General features: G+C 54.6%; 1 protein-coding gene across 4 annotated transcripts in view; it reads left to right on the plus strand.

Annotated features, from left to right (window-relative positions):
• Positions 1 to 15,021, plus strand: part of SEMA5B (semaphorin 5B) — a 118,250-nt gene extending 103,229 nt beyond the window's left edge. For 2 of the 4 annotated variants that reach the window (XM_060150475.1, XM_060150474.1), the window contains 14 exons: positions 375 to 510; positions 1,682 to 1,889; positions 1,999 to 2,206; positions 8,957 to 9,074; positions 9,224 to 9,405; positions 10,523 to 10,666; positions 10,868 to 11,015; positions 11,160 to 11,385; positions 11,573 to 11,791; positions 12,272 to 12,442; positions 12,545 to 12,694; positions 13,033 to 13,077; positions 13,513 to 13,718; positions 13,955 to 15,021. In XM_060150475.1, the coding sequence (XP_060006458.1) occupies positions 375 to 510; positions 1,682 to 1,889; positions 1,999 to 2,206; positions 8,957 to 9,074; positions 9,224 to 9,405; positions 10,523 to 10,666; positions 10,868 to 11,015; positions 11,160 to 11,385; positions 11,573 to 11,791; positions 12,272 to 12,442; positions 12,545 to 12,694; positions 13,033 to 13,077; positions 13,513 to 13,718; positions 13,955 to 14,113 (2,320 nt within the window). In that variant the 3' untranslated portion in view covers positions 14,114 to 15,021. Of the gene's footprint in view, positions 1 to 374; positions 511 to 1,681; positions 1,890 to 1,998; positions 2,207 to 8,956; positions 9,075 to 9,223; positions 9,406 to 10,522; positions 10,667 to 10,867; positions 11,386 to 11,572; positions 11,792 to 12,271; positions 12,443 to 12,544; positions 12,695 to 13,032; positions 13,078 to 13,512; positions 13,719 to 13,954 lie in introns of all 4 variants that reach the window. The other 2 variants (XM_060150472.1, XM_060150473.1) reach the window with 2 other exon arrangements.
• The last annotated feature ends 592 nt before the right edge of the window (positions 15,022 to 15,613 follow it).

Consider the following 15,613-nt stretch of genomic DNA (forward strand, 5'->3'; position numbering starts at 1 on the left):
TATGTGTGTGTCCTACTGAGCTGTAATATAGAATATATTTCTTACAGTGAGCCAGGGACTAAAATGTTTGAAAACCATTGACTTTATTTGACCCTCCCACTGAATAAACGAAGGGGATGAGGAGGTAGCACAGAAGGATCTACCGGTGCTTCTCATCAGTGGGTCTTTCTTTACCGGAGGCTTTCCACGGTGTGAAAACCATGTTTCCTCCTTCTGTGATACCCCTGTGGTGCGGAAGGAACCAGAGTCATCATAGGTGCCTAGTAAGCCTTGGAGCTGTGCCATGCTGTGATTTGACAGCTGGCCATGGGATTTAAGGGGAAGGTGCCAAGGCCTCCAGGGAAGGCAGCATGCCTCCATCTCTTGCCTTTCAGAAACAGCATTGCCGCATCTGCTGTCTGCGCCTTCAACCTCAGTGCCATCTCTCAGGCTTTCAATGGCCCGTTTCGCTACCAGGAGAACCCCAGGGCTGCCTGGCTCCCCATCACCAACCCCATCCCCAATTTCCAGGTACAGCTTCTCCTCCCATTTCCCTCTCCTCACATACCACCCTCCCCCAGACTACCAACTGCAAGCTGATTCCCAACTACTTAGTGCAACCACCAAATGTGTCCTTGCTGATCTATGCCCATCTGTGGGATCTGCGATGGTTCCCTAAGAGGGTGGTAACCTCAAGACTGTGGAGCAAGAAAGGGAGAGTGGGTGGGATGCAGAACAAGGGAGCCTGCTCTGAGCCATCTCTAAATATGACCCCTCACCTCCAGAGAGGCAGGGAGGGGGGACATCGGCTCTACTCAGTGTAGGGAACCAGGAGAGCAATCACAAGCTATCTGGCCAGAATTCAAGGATTTTTAGCTGGAGTTTGCTTGCAGTCTACCCAGTATGGGTACTAATGCCTGGAGGATCTCTGAGTGCCAGGATTGGTCAGAGCCCAGCCATGGGTGGTGTGAGCATCCCCAGTGTGGAGAAGGGGAAGTAGCCATGGGACAGAGAAAACGCAGATGGTTGATTTGCATATCCATCCAACTTCCTGACCAGGAGGCAGAATGGAGCAGGGTAAGACCTCAGGCTTTTCAGTAGTACAGTCCTGACCCAGATCTAGCCCTCTCTGTGTCACCTTGGGCAAGTCACTCAACCTCCTTGAGCCTCTTTACCCTTGTCTGGCACATGGGGATAATACCATCGACCTCATAGATACGTTGGAGGGTTGATATGCACCTGAGGTGGTCTGTAGAATGTAGTAGGTGCTCAATAAATGGAAGTTGCCTTCCAGCTTTGGTTTAGAAGGCATAAGAACCTTGAGCTGATAGGGACATGGGAGAAGGAAGGCAGGGCTTGGCCCAACATGGGGGAGGGGCACCTACAGCGACAGCATGAAATAACAGGACACTTGTTATCCACACTCATATGATCCGTTTCTAGATAATCCAGCCCCCCTTTCATCTTCCTTGTCCTCTTCTCCATCCCTGGTAGGTCCCTCATCCTGTCTTCCCTGCCTCATTTTCCCTTAGTTCCCAAAGATGAGACATCTTCCTGGAAGAGGGTGCAGGGCACTTAGTGGGGGATTTTGGGGGGCGGGGAGAAGGGATTGGAGAATCAGAGTCTGGGTTGCGAGGAAGGAGGGATACGGGACCGCGGCAGCCCGGCGGCTGGCCATGCGTGACCCGGTTCCCTGCCGCAGTGCGGCACCCTGCCCGAGGTGGGCCCCAACGAGAACCTGACGGAACGAAGCCTGCAGGACGCACAGCGCCTGTTCCTGATGAGCGAGGCCGTGCAGCCGGTGACACCCGAGCCCTGTGTCACCCAGGACAGCGTGCGCTTCTCACACCTCGTGGTGGACCTTGTGCAGGCCAAGGATACGCTCTACCACGTGCTCTACATCGGCACGGGTGAGGCCGCCCCGCCCGGCCGGCGCTCGGGGTGGGAGGAGGTTGAGCGGCAGGGTCTGGGCCGCGAGGTTCCGGGGCCTTTAAGGCCACCCCGATCTGGCCCCTCCAGAGTCCGGCACCATCCTGAAGGCGCTGTCCACGACGAGCCGCAGCCTCCGCGGCTGCTACCTGGAGGAGCTGCACGTGCTTCCCCCCGGGCGCCGGGAGCCGCTGCGCAGCCTGCGCATCCTGCACAGCTCCCGCGCACTCTTCGTGGGCTTGAGTGACGGCGTGCTGCGGGTGCCGCTGGAGAGATGTGCCGCCTACCGCAGTCAGGGGTAAGCGGGCGCCGCGGGAAGGCGGCCGGGCGGGTGCGCTTCCAGACGCAGATGCCTGCCGATCGCACTGGGAGCTGGCGCTTAAGAGGTGGAGCTTTGGAGTCAGGTCGTCCTGGGATGGCATTCCTGGCGCAATCTCCAGTTGTGTGCCTTTGGACAAGTCATTTAACCTCTCTGAACCTTGGTTTCCTCCTCATAAAATCTCTGCAGGGTTTTTGTGAAGGATAAGTGGGATAATCTGCCGAAACCACTTATCACTCACCTGGGGAATATATGTGTTGAGCAAACGGTGGTGGCTGTCGTTATCCCTGTTGTCAAGCCCACAGTTAGGGCCTGGTGGCCATCTCTAGACCACGTGATTTACTCTCAGTCCCTTCAGTTCAGAGAGTGGTCTTTATCTTTGAAATCACAGCACTTGCTATGCAGATGTGAGGGCAGATAGGAGATGATACTTTGAGTCAGCCCCAAGTTTGCTTCTGTAACTTCCCCACTTAGAAGAGGCAGAAAGGCCTGGCATGGGTGGGTTGGAGGTGAGGAAACATGTGGAGATGGGACGTTGTCTTCCCAACAGCTTCTGCAATCAGTTCTCCATACCTTAGCTTCAGGTGGATTCACAAATTTGGCAATAATGACATTGACGTTTAAGGGGGAAACAAAAGCCTATTCCAAAGCCAAATGCACATGTATCTCAGACTCCTAAGCACGTGAGGCTACCCTGAGCTGCACCTGTTCATTTTGGAGATAATTCAAAAATGGCCTTTAGCTGGCATAGCCACAGCCATGTGGGCTTCTGTGGCCTTTGCAACACAGGGACCTCCTGGCTATGCCCATCTGTCCTCAAGATTTGGGAGACAAATGGCGTCCAGGCTGCCAAGGGTTGTTTTCCAGCCCCGGCGGAGTGTGCTGGGATCTGAGCAGAGGCCTGGAGGGCCAGGGAGGAGGCTAGAAGGTCGTGGTGTGACAGCAGGGAGTGGGGGGGAGGCGAGCACAGTGGGCAGATACCCAAGCTTCCCTCAGCCCCAGCACAGGGCTCCATCAGCAGAGCACCGAACATTTGCGAAGCCTTCCCACGCTCAGAGCACTTCACGGGGCTGTCGGTGTGAGAAGAGGGAGGCAGATGAAATAGGTCTGGAACACTCTCACTTCCCTCAGGGTTCTAGAAGTCTGGCTGGGGAGAGAGACCTTGGCCTGAATCTGACATGTGGGGAGACAATGGGGTATAATGGGAGGGACTTGCGTGGTGGAATTGGATGTACCTGGGACCCCATCTCAGCTTCGTCATCTGCCAGCTATATGATATTGAGCAAGTTACTTACTTAACCTTTTGAGCTGTGGCTTTCTCCTGGGGAAAATAGGGGGAAATGTGATGAAGCAGATGGTATTTACTTTTGGCAGAGGAGCTGTAAGGATCGGGAATAATGCTCACGAAGTGCCTAGTCCAGCGAGTCATCATTGGTAGCTAGTGTCCTTATTCCTTTTTTATCTCCGCAAATGCATTTAGGGGCCCTCCAGTCTCCTGGGCTCTCTGGAGTCTCGGGATTTGTGATGCTGAATACAGACAGCACTGCTTGGCAATGAAGCATGGCATTTCTCTCTTATGTGCTTCTTTAACTGCTGTGTCGTTATTAAACTTTTCACATGTACCGTGTTCTTTAAGAGGTTGTAAATCCTTGAAGGCAAGTCCAATGTCCCAGTATTTTTTATGCTCCACCAGGGGACCATGCCCAGCCCCAGCCACAAAGTGGCCTGCTACACATGACTGATCCTGCAGTTGATTGATTGCTTGGCCTGAGAGCAGGCTGGTGCAGGAGAGGAGTGGGGAATGGGACTGGAAAGTGGATTGAGGCCAGCTGAGAATGCCAAGGGAGGATTTTGACTTGAATCCTGTGACTGGAGGCACTGAAGTGGTCTTTGAACGGGGGAGTGGTGTGATGGGCAGTGTGAATAGGTGTCTTACAAAGATCAATCAGACAGTGGCGAGCAGCATTGTCTCGGGGCAGATGGTTGGCCAGCGTGAGCTGCTGTGGCTCTAGGCCAGATATGACGTGATGGGGTCTGCAGTGGAACGAGAGGAGGGACAATGCCAGACGTTTCCCCATTCACGTGGTGCTGCAGACGGGACAGGGAGTTCGCGAAATGTGGCCAGGTGGAACAGCAAGGTAGACAGAAGTCAGCGCGGCATCTGATACTTTTGGTTTCCTGAGTTTGGGATAAGAGGCCTTGATATGTACAGTGGAAACCCTGCCATAAAGCTATAGGTGGATCTAAAATGTGCGGTCTCATTACTGCAAAGTTCTAAAATGACCAGAGTAAGCCCGTGCTGCCAGCAAGCTGTGCGCTCCGGGAGTCTGGGAGCCAACTGCCCATCACACTATATCAGAATGTATGCTGTTGTGAGGCAGTTTGTCACGGGGTTTTACTGTGTCCCATGAGAGACCTTTCCTGCGTCTATCCTCATTCCTTCCAAAGCTGGCAGGAAGCTGAGGGTGGTTAAGCAGAGGCCCCTTCAGGCCCCCTCCTCTGTCCAGAATCCAGGGGCTTGTCTCCAGCACCCTCCTTTCACTCAGGCAAACCTCAGCCCCATGGGGCACGACCAGGACCCTGGCCTGGCCAGAGAGACTGGTGCTCACAGGAGGACAAGCAGAGCGAGTGAATGGCTGACTGGCTCTACAAAGCAGGTGTTTTATGCATGGAGAACTGCCTCCTTCCTCCTTCCAGCACGCCTTTCATGCTGCCCTGGAGGGAGGGGCCCCTTATTGCCAGCTTATCCCAACCTCCCTCCCTGGCAGGGGTTCTGGGCCCCGTTCCACTACCATCTTAAGTAATGGCCACTTGCTCCCAAGCTCCACCCTGGACAGCTCCCATTGTGAAACCCTTGCTATGCAGTGCTGGAATCCGCCTGCTTGCACATTTCACCATCCATCTCTGTCCTGCTTTAGAGCCCATGAAATGAACCTGTTGCCTTTTGTAATGGCTGCTTGAGACACTGCAGTAAAAAAGACATGATGATATATTATTGGTCTGATGGCTGCTTTTATGAAAGGAACTCTAAACTGCCACCCACTCCTATAGTCAGAGACACTTTCACTCTCCTGTGCTTGGAGCTTTAATTTTCTTAAGAATATTCTCTGCTCTCGAAGCTCTGGAGTGGCCTTTGGCCAAAAGCAGCAAATGTGGAGAAGAAAAGAGCTCAGGCGCTGGTGCCAGGGGGGTCTCGCAGGTCCCCTCAGGCGGCCAGGATGGGGCAGGGCAGGGCAGGCGTGTCCATGGAGAATCTGGTCTCCTCTTTCTTCTCTGGGAGAATTGTGAGCAGGAGAGGCTGAGGGCAAGGGATCCTGAGTGAGGGGCTGGGGCCAGCATCTACTCTGTGTTTTTCTTCACTCTTTTCTTATCCTGTCATGGATTGGAAAGACAAGGCACTTCATCTCTTGGCTTGAGAACCCTGACAAAAGTGGCCCTGGAACAGCAGTTCTAATGCTGTTCATTGCAATCACCTGAGGAGTGTTTCAAAGACTCTGGTGCCTGGGCTTAATCCAGTCCAGAAGGCCTGGAAATAGGAGGGATTTTTGTTTCATTTGCTTAAGCCTTTTAAAAGATCCCCAGGAGATTCTAATTTGTTGTCAAGACTGGGAACAACTGTTCTAGAACTGGTTAGGCCCTAGATGAAAGAAGTAGCATGAGGCAAATTGCATTCCTCCAGAATCTTCTGTTTTTATCTTGTGTAGATCAATTCAAATTATCTGCTCTCATCCATTCTCCCTACTGGCAGACATTTGTTTTTGATGGATAGAATCGTATATATGTATGTATTATTATTATTATTAATCACTCGTCATGGCTAGTTTTTTTTTAAGCTATTTAATCTATGTTGCTTATAAAGTGCCATATCAATGCTTCTAGAGTTTGATGCCCATTTCTGAGAACTGAAGGAAATACACTCAGGAGTGGGCTTTACTGAGTTCTGATTGGCTGAATCTGCTAGCAGCAAATTTGACCCAAATGTCAGCCAGTAAGCAGAACCTCAAAACCACAGGATGCTGAGACTACTTTTGCACATGTATTGTATTCAGTACTATGATGTCTAGTTTGATGTATTTGCTGGCGAAACACAGCTAAATCAAACCATTGATCCCAAATGAAAATACGAGCACCCGTACGTTGTATAATTCACACAAATTGTCCTTGAGAGAATAAAATGGAAACATAGTCTTGAGAAACAGATGAGTGTTCTGGATTCCCAGGTGGGCCAGGGTATGTTTACTGGGGTCCAGAGAGGCTGTCACTCACTGAAACCCCATGCATCACCTCCTTTATCGGAGGTCATGAGCGGGGGCTACTCTTCACTGCGGTGCGCAGGCTTCTCATTGCGGTGGCTTGTCTTGTTGCGGAGCACGGGCTGTACACATGCAGGCTTCAGTAGTTGTGGCACATGGGCTCAGTAGTTGTGGCTCACGGGCTCTAGAGTGCAGGCTCAGTAGTTGTAGCGCACGGGCTTAGTTGCTCCGCAGCATGTGGGATCTTCCCAGACCAGGGCTCGAACCCACGTCCCCTGCATTGGCAGGCAGACTCTCAACCACTGAGCCACCAGGGAAGCCCCACCCTCTTCCTTATAAGGTCTCTGTATAAGCTCTTTTCTCTTTGGTCTATTGAACTCACTGAAAATAAAGAACTCACCTGACAGGTGACTTTGCCTGAAGTTTCAAGAGAAAAGAAAGATTCTATCCTGAAGACACCAAAAGGGGCAGCCCCTTGACTCCTTTGTGTATCCCTTTAGCCCTGGGCAGCCTTAGCCCCTTTGTCCAAAGGAAAATCCCTCTGCAGACTCATGTCATCGCATGGGCTCCCCCACCCTCTTTGTCATCCAGCACCTCCTTAACCCCAAACTTCTTCTGCTTTCTAACCTCCAATTACTGCCTCACTCTCACTCTCAGTGCTCTCCTAGACCCTCTGCAGCAGGCCCACTGCTGTAGAGCAGCCAGACCTGGCCAGAGAGGGTGGAAATTGGCGAAAGGAGGCAGAAGGGACCCAGCGAATCCCCTGAGGTTGGCAGTGGGCTCTCTGGGTATTGGAGGGAACTTCCTTCAGGCTCCAGAATCTGATATCCTGTTTACTTAGCAATGGACAGCACATCCCGATTCCACAATTCCCATATTGTTTTTCCCCTCCTTGGAGTCTTACCAGTAGAGATTTAACTCTTGTTGTTGTTGTTAAAAACTGTAGAGGATACAATGACTAAGTCAGAAGTGAAAAGGGAAGAGAGGAGCCTGGGTTATGAGAAGTGGGGGCTTTGGGACATGCATCAGCGTGTGAACCGTTACCTCTCCGGGCTCATTTGAGATAGACCTGCCTAGGAATAATGGGGACCTGGGATGTGACCCCTGGCTCATGCCAGCCTGAGCTCATTCTTATGATGCCAGTGCATTGGACTCTGGGCCCTGCCACTGAGCAGCACAAACGTGTGGATGCCCAGGTGACCCTGGACTATGCCCAGGTGTCCCCTGACCCTGCACCTGTGTTTTGAGGCACGGGTTCACGTTCACTCAGTGTGTGAAGTAAGACACAGCCTCCAGCTGGGAAGCAGGTGCATGAGGGGAAGAGTGTGGTGGGGAGGTCTAGGTTCTCGCCTCAGCTCTGCCACGTACAGTTTGCGTGATCCTGGGGAAACGCCTGTTCCCTTCTCTGTGACTGTTTCTTCCGTTGTACAATGAAAAGGTTGTTTTATGGATTCCAGCGATTCTCAGTCTTGCTCCCATTAGAATCACCCTCAAGCATTTTTGTTTTTTGCGGTACGCGGGCCTCTCACTGTTGTGGCCTCTCCCATTGCGGAGCACAGGCTCCGGACGCGCAGGCTCAGCGGCCATGGCTCACGGGCCCAGCCGCTCTGCGGCATGTGGGATCTTCCCGGACCGGGGCACGAACCCGCGTCCCCTGCATCGGCAGGCGGACTCTCAGCCACTGTGCCACCAGGGAAGCCCCCCCCTCAAGCTTTTAAATCCCCAGCCCACCCACCCAGAAATTCTTGTCTGGGGTGGGCCCATGTATCAGTATTTTTAAAAAAGATCCTTTAGGGACTTCCCTGGTGGTCCAGTGGTTAAGACTGCGCTCCCAATGCAGAGGGCCTGGGTTCGATCCCTGGACAGGGAACTAGATCCCACATGCCTCAACTAAGAGCCCGCATTCCGCAACAGAGATCTCTCACACCGCAACTAAGACCCGGTGCAGCCAAATAAATAAATAACTACTATATTTTTTTAATGAAGGAAATTTGTTTTAAAAAGCTCCTTTAGTGATTCTAACGTGCAGCCAGGGTTGAGAACCACTGGGCCAGATCATCTGTAAGGGCCTTTCCATCACTATAATCATAGTGTCTAGCAGGGAGGAACTACCTCTTTGGATTTCTGTTCACCACATCTTCACCTGTGGCCCTAGATGAGGACTGTGGGGCACCCAGACTCAGGGAAGGCAGTAATCTCTTGGCTAAGTGTGTGGGTTCTGGAGCACCATAGTGTGAGTCCATGGTCGGCTCTGGGTTTCCTCCATGTAACATGAAGATAATAAGAGTACCTTCTGCATTGAGTTGTTGTATTGAGTTAATTCATGCTTCTAAAGTGCTTAAAATGATGCCTGGCACACAGTAAGTACTCAGTGAACTTCGTTATTATTGTGGAGGACAACTGAATGAAAGAAGTGCCCAGAGGAGAGTGTCCAGGTGTATTCTTGGGCTTGAGTCTCTGGACCTCTGTCTGGCAGGGCATGCCTGGGGGCACGGGACCCGTACTGCGGCTGGGACGGGAAGCAGCAACGTTGCAGCACGCTTGAGGACAGCTCCAACATGAGCCTCTGGACCCAGAACATCACAGCATGTCCTGTGAGAACCCTTTTGTACCCCCCACCAGGGATCTCTTCCCCCGAATTCAGGCCCTGACTCTCCATCAGTGTCCCCACAGCCCTGGGACCTTGTACCTTCCCTGCCCCTGCCTTGTGTGACAGGGTCCTGCTCCTGGTGTGTGTCTTCAGGTGCGAAATGTGACTCGGGATGGGGGCTTCGGCCCATGGTCACCATGGCAACCGTGTGAGCACTTAGATGGGGACAACTCAGGTTCTTGCCTGTGTCGGGCCCGGGCCTGTGACTCCCCCCGACCCCGCTGTGGGGGCTGTGACTGCCTGGGGCCAGCCATCCACGTTGCCAACTGCTCCAGGTATGTGAGGACGCAGGACTTGCTGGCGGTGGCCTTGGAATGGGGGAGGGGGGATGGAGGGAACGGGGCATCCCCAGCCAGCTGTTTGCACTAAGGGACAGAAAACACTTCAGGGCTGTGCAGGGCACTGGACAGGTGGCTGATGTCTGAGGCAGGAAACATGAGCCCTGGGAGAGTTTCCACTCCAGTGGGAGAGAACTTTCTGCCTTGCGGTGCTCTTCATACAAAGAGGCATGGGAGTTATCCCTAGCCAGATCATATCCTCAACAAGCCTTGCAGTCCCAAACAGGAGGGACAGCATGGGATGGTGGTAGCTACCTAACCACTCTGAGCTTCTCTAAATGAGGGCTACAGTGCCCACCCTGAAGGTTGTTGGGAGGGTTAAATGAGATCATATTATATATATATATTTAGAGAGAGAGAGAAAGAGAGAGAGAGAGAGCTTGCACATTGCCTACTACCTGAGGACTCCCTAAAGTGATTAAAATAAATAACCCATAATTCTTGACACTCTTAAAATAATTTTATATACACTACATTTATTAACTTAACCATCACAACCTCATGGGGTAGGAATACAGTCATTATCCTTACTTTAAAGATAAGAGTATGATGAGGCACTGAAGGTTTCGGTAATTTGCCCAGCCTTAAACAGCCAGTAATTGGTAGTGCCAAAATTTGAAAATTAGGGGCAAAGGAGACAAGAGTGGGTGGTGTCTTGAGGTTGGAGCAAAGCATGTGCAGTAGTAGAACAGGGGAGAGAGCATGGGTTTGAATACCAGGGTCTGCCAACCAACAAGGCTGAAACAAAGGTTGCAGATGGCAAAGGCCTTCTCTAGAGAATATGTCCTTTTCCCCTGCGAGTAGAGGCCATGTGGGTATATCTTTGTGCTCTAACCCTAAGCACAGCCTGATATATGGAAGAAGGCTCTCAATGCATGTTTGAGGAGTGAACAAATGAATGAATAAGTCATTCCTGAGAAGGCCTGGTTAGGAACTATCTCCTGTCAATCGCACTTCCTGACAACAATACAAAATCCATCTGTGCAGATGTGATTAGATCTGAGAAGCTAGAGCTCAGAGGGTCATTTGTCTCTATCCCCTCCGGCCCCACCAGGAACGGGGCGTGGACACCGTGGTCATCGTGGGCCCTATGCAGCACCTCCTGTGGGATTGGATTCCAGGTCCGCCAGCGAAGTTGCAGCAACCCTGCTCCACGCCACGGGGGCCGCATCTGCGTGGGCAAGAGCCGGGAGGAGCGGTGAGCTAGGGCGTGGCTATTGGTTTCTGCGACAAGCCAGCCCCGAGGTCGCCGACTTCCCGGGCCCCCTAGAAGGTGGCCTGGATTCTCCAGGTGGTCCAGTGGACCCTCGTTTTCCCAGTCTCGCAATCTCAGTGACCTCTCATAGGGAAAGGGGTGCCCGTTCCCTAGAGTAACGACTCCTCCCCCTCTCCCCGTCAGGTTCTGTAACGAAAACACGCCTTGCCCGGTGCCCATCTTCTGGGCATCCTGGGGCTCCTGGAGCAAGTGCAGCAGCCACTGTGGGAGCGGTGTGCAATCGCGGCGTCGGGCCTGTGAGAACGGCAACTCCTGCCCGGGCTGCGGCGTGGTGAGGGCCGGGCCGGGGGCGGGCGCGGGATGCCTGGACCTCGAGCCAAGGGGAGTGCAGAGAAGGGGCGGGGGGGGGGGGGCGGAGCGCGGGACAGGCCTGGGGCTGCGAGGCTGTGCAACAGCACCAGTCCTCCTCCCGAAGGAGTTCAAGACTTGCAACCATGAAGGCTGCCCCGAAGTGCGGCGCAACACGCCGTGGACGCCCTGGCTACCGGTGAACGTGACCCAGGGCGGGGCGCGGCAGGAGCAGCGCTTCCGCTTCACGTGCCGCGCGCCGCTGGCCGACCCCCACGGGCTGCAGTTTGGCCGGAGGAGGACGGAGACCCGAACCTGCCCCGCCGACGGCTCTGGAGCCTGCGACACGGACGGTACAGCCCTGCGTCTCCCCACCCGCCACCCTCCCTCCCAGGCCCAGAGCGATGGGGCGGGGCCGGGAGTGAGAGCTGGGGGAGGAGGGGGCAGGGAGGGGATGTGCGGTTTGGAAGAAGGCGGGAGGCCTTTGGGCTGCCGTGGGAGCCCTCTGTGGCTGAGGCCAGCCCCCCTGTATCCCCCCAGCCTTGGTGGAGGAGCTCCTGCGCAGCGGGGGCACCTCCCCGCACACGGTGAGCGGGGGCTGGGCCGCCTGGGGCCCGTGGACCTCCTGCTCCCGAGACTGTGAGCTGGGCTTCCGCGTCCGCAAGAGAACATGCACAAACCCGGAGCCCCGCAACGGGGGCCTGCCGTGCGTGGGTGATGCTGCCGAGTACCAGGACTGCAACCCCCAAGCTTGTCCAGGTAACCCTCCACTAAGGAATCTTGGCCCAGGGAACCCCTCGCCCAGGGAACCCCCATCGGGGAGACTCGCAGGCCTCCCCAGGCTACAACTAACTCCTGCTTGGAGACCTCTCCTCCCTGCCAACTCTGTACAGGGCCCCCAGAGCAATTTTCTGCCCTGAACATGGACACGGCAGCTACTCGCAGGGACCAGGGCATTTCCTCACCCTCCGTGTCGCTGTTTTCTCTCCTTTAATGGGTTAGCTAGACAAGGAGCTTGATTTGAGGCGAAGTTGGTTTTTGGTGTCCCCTCTGCAGCCTGCATTTCTCCTGCCACCCCTGAGGGGAGGGGGACTCCCTAACAGTGGACCGTAGGGCTGGGGCAGGGCGGATGTTGAGGGCAGTGTGGCCCTGAGCGGCCTAGCCTGGGTTGGGGTAGAAGACTGTCTTCGGCCATGCCTGCACCTGCAGCCCCTTTTCACCCACCCCATCGCCTTGCAGTGCGGGGTGCCTGGTCCTGCTGGACCTCTTGGTCCCCATGCTCAGCCTCCTGCGGTGGCGGCCACTATCAACGCACCCGTTCCTGCAGCAGCCCCGCCCCCTCTCCGGGCGAGGACATCTGTCTCGGGCTGCACACGGAGGAGGCGCTGTGTGCCACACAGGCCTGCCCAGGTACGGAGTGCATCTGGCAGGGCCTGGGGAGCAATGTGGAGCCTGCGCATCCCCACTAAGGGGGTCTGGGTGGTTAACCTCATCCCAACCCACAACACACAGAAGGCTGGTCGCCATGGTCTGAGTGGAGTGCATGCACGGAGGATGGAGTCCAAAGCCGTGGCCGGTACTGCGAGGAGCTGGTCCCCGGGCCCAGCACTTGTGCTGGAAACAGCAGCCAGAGCCGCCCCTGCCCCTCCAGGGAGATGCCCGGTAGGTCTCGGAGCCAGCACCTTCACACCAACCCTTCCTGCCCTGAGCCCCAGCTTCCTTCCCCTTCTGAAGCATCCTGCGGGGTGCAGGATGAAATGCCGGGGTGGGAGGTTCGCACACTTTGGGCCTTTGCACGTCCTCATTTGACGGAAAGGCCTACCTTTCTCAGAGGTGGGGCCTGGGGGGAGACCAAGGGAAATGAAGGTCTCCAGGTGCAGTCCCACAGGTCGGCGCTGACCCAGGGGTCCTCCGAGACACACACCAACACACACCGCCCTGGAGGGACTCACGTCCTCTGCTCCCTGCCTCTTACACCCACTCTGCTTGTCTTCCTGCAGTGATCCTGCCTGCCTCCAGTGTGGATGAGGCCACTGGCTGTGGAGGTAAAAGGAACCTGCCCCACCTCATGATGATCCACGCACCCCCCCCCACCCCAAGGAGGAGACCCACCTACTCTGAAACCTGGAGTCTCTCCACTTCTCGCTCCAGACCCACAAACCTTGTTGAGGTCCCGCACTGCTTTAGACCACGTGTAGGAGAGTCTGGGCAATTCCATCCATGCCCCTCAGCTAAGAAGTGGTGGTCAAGTCTGTATTCAAGAAGAGTCACCCAACTCCACACCACTGGCTGCCTCCTCCGACCCAAGCCACAGGTGGTCCTGTGAGACAGGCCCCTGGTGACAGGCCACACAGCCTTCCTGTTTCTGATGACTCTGGCTTCAAAGCCCTTCCCTTTATGTCTCAGAGCCTCCTATTGGGGGGCAGTTGGGGGTCTTCACAGTGGCCCTTTCCTTACCTCTTGTCTCTTCCCTCTCCCAGAGTTCAGTCTCCTCCACCTGGTGGCCACAGGCATCTCCTGCTTCGTGGGCTCTGGGCTGCTGACCTTGGCGGTGTACCTGTACTGCCAGCACTGCCGGCACCAGTCCCAGGAGTCCACGCTCGTCCATCCCGCCACCCCCAACCACCTGCATTACAAGGGCGGGGGTGCCCCCAAGAATGAGAAGTACACACCCATGGAATTCAAGGTGGGAGTCCTCTCGGAGAAGCAGAGGGCAGGGTGAAGGGTGCAGTGGTCCTGGCCCTACGCTGGACATAACTAGGCTGGGCACTCAGGAGAGAACAGTGACATGGTGAGCAGAACACTGTGTCAGCAGCCAGACGTTCTCTCATTGACTGGCTCCTGATTTCCTTGCTCTGGCCTGTCCTCTTTCCCCGTCTCTCCCTTCACCCCTTCCTCTCTTGTTCTTTCCTTCTCCCACAGACCCTGAATAAGAATAACCTGATCCCCGATGACAGAGCCAACTTCTACCCATTGCAGCAGACCAATGTGTACACGACCACCTACTACCCGAGTCCACTGAACAAACACAGCTTCCGGCCTGAGGCCTCACCTGGACAACGGTGCTTCCCCAACAGCTGATACCACTGTCCTGGGGACTTGGGCTCCTTGCCTTCCTAAGGCACAGAGCAGGTGGAGGTGGGACGGTGGAGCCAGTTTGGTTTTCTCCCTCTGCACTAGGCCAAGAACTTGCTGCCTTGCCTTGTGGGGTCCCACCTGGCTTCAAAGAGCTCTGGCTGGCGGTGACCATGGGGGAGAGGGCTGGCTTCAGGCTGGCACACGGCTGCAGTTCCAGCTCAGCCCGGGCCTCTCATGGCCTCCTTGGAACCCACCGTCATGCTGATCTCCCCTGCCATGTCTGGGCTGTGGACCTACTAGGCGTGTGAGGGAATTGGAGAGTGGAGATGGCAGGAGGGCAGGCTTTTAGGTTTGGGTTGGAAATGACAGCCCGTGTAGCTATCAGGGGCTGAGTCTGCCCCTCTTTGGCTGGCCCCAGGAAGGGCCTGGGCTACGTCCTGATTATCTCTGAAAGAAACTAGTCAAATGACCCCAGTAGTTCTGGATTGTCTGCCCAGGGCTGGGTCATTGTGGTGCTGCCCCAGTGTGACATGGGGACCAAGGCTGGAGCAGGTTGTCCACCTTTGCCTAGCAGTCTGTGCTTTACCCAGCGACATCCGTCTGGTCAGAGGCAGTGAGGAGCGGGGGCTGGAGACTGATCTGTGCTGAGAAGTCCTTTAATCTGGGCTGGCACATTCCTCGGCCTTTCAATCAGAGTGCACGAAAAGTGACCCAGGAGGAAGGGAGGCGGGAGGCCAGTGGAGACGGCTTTCCAGTTGCTGCTCAACAGAGCTGTTGGCTGAGACCCGCGTGGGAGTCTCTGCTGGGCCCTCATCTGTTCAGGAACGCACACATGTACACACACGATCACAATCTGCCGCAGCAACAAAAAGGATGTTGGGCTGTGGCATTATTAAAGATGATATCCAGTCTCCAAATGTAACCGTCTTCGTGCATATGTGTGTGGGCTCCTCTTGGCCCGGTCTGGTCAATTAGAGCAATGCACTGGGGTGATAGATGGTCTTCTCAGGGTGGGGGAGATGACCCCAGTAGAGTTTGACTTTAATAGAGGATAACTTTCCATTTGTGAGTAAATCTCCACATACACACGTTGCCCTAAACCCTTGTTGGAAAAGAGGGATAATCACAGATTCACAAGTAGGGACACAAGTACACCAAAGGCAATACAACAGGAGATTTCTGCCCATTGCCTTAGCAGCTCTAATCGGCAACACTTCCACAGTGGAAATGTGTGAGTCCAGCAGGGGAGTATTGATGAAGATTATTTTATGAGGTGCTTACATTGCTGAGTTTAATAAAACCAGAATTGACTGAGAAATGAGTAAATCTGTGAGGTGGGGGAAACCCTCTGTAGTTTTGGCTGGATTAAATCAAAATAGCCTCAAAGCCTCAGTCCACCACATCCGTGCCACCATTTTGGATGAGACTGATGGACATGTTAAGTTTAGAGAGGAATTTCCTGACTTAATTGGCTGGATCAATTACAGGATTTGCAGCAAAATC

This window comes from Lagenorhynchus albirostris, chromosome 5, assembly GCF_949774975.1.
Source record: "Lagenorhynchus albirostris chromosome 5, mLagAlb1.1, whole genome shotgun sequence".
Lineage (NCBI taxonomy): Eukaryota > Metazoa > Chordata > Mammalia > Artiodactyla > Delphinidae > Lagenorhynchus > Lagenorhynchus albirostris.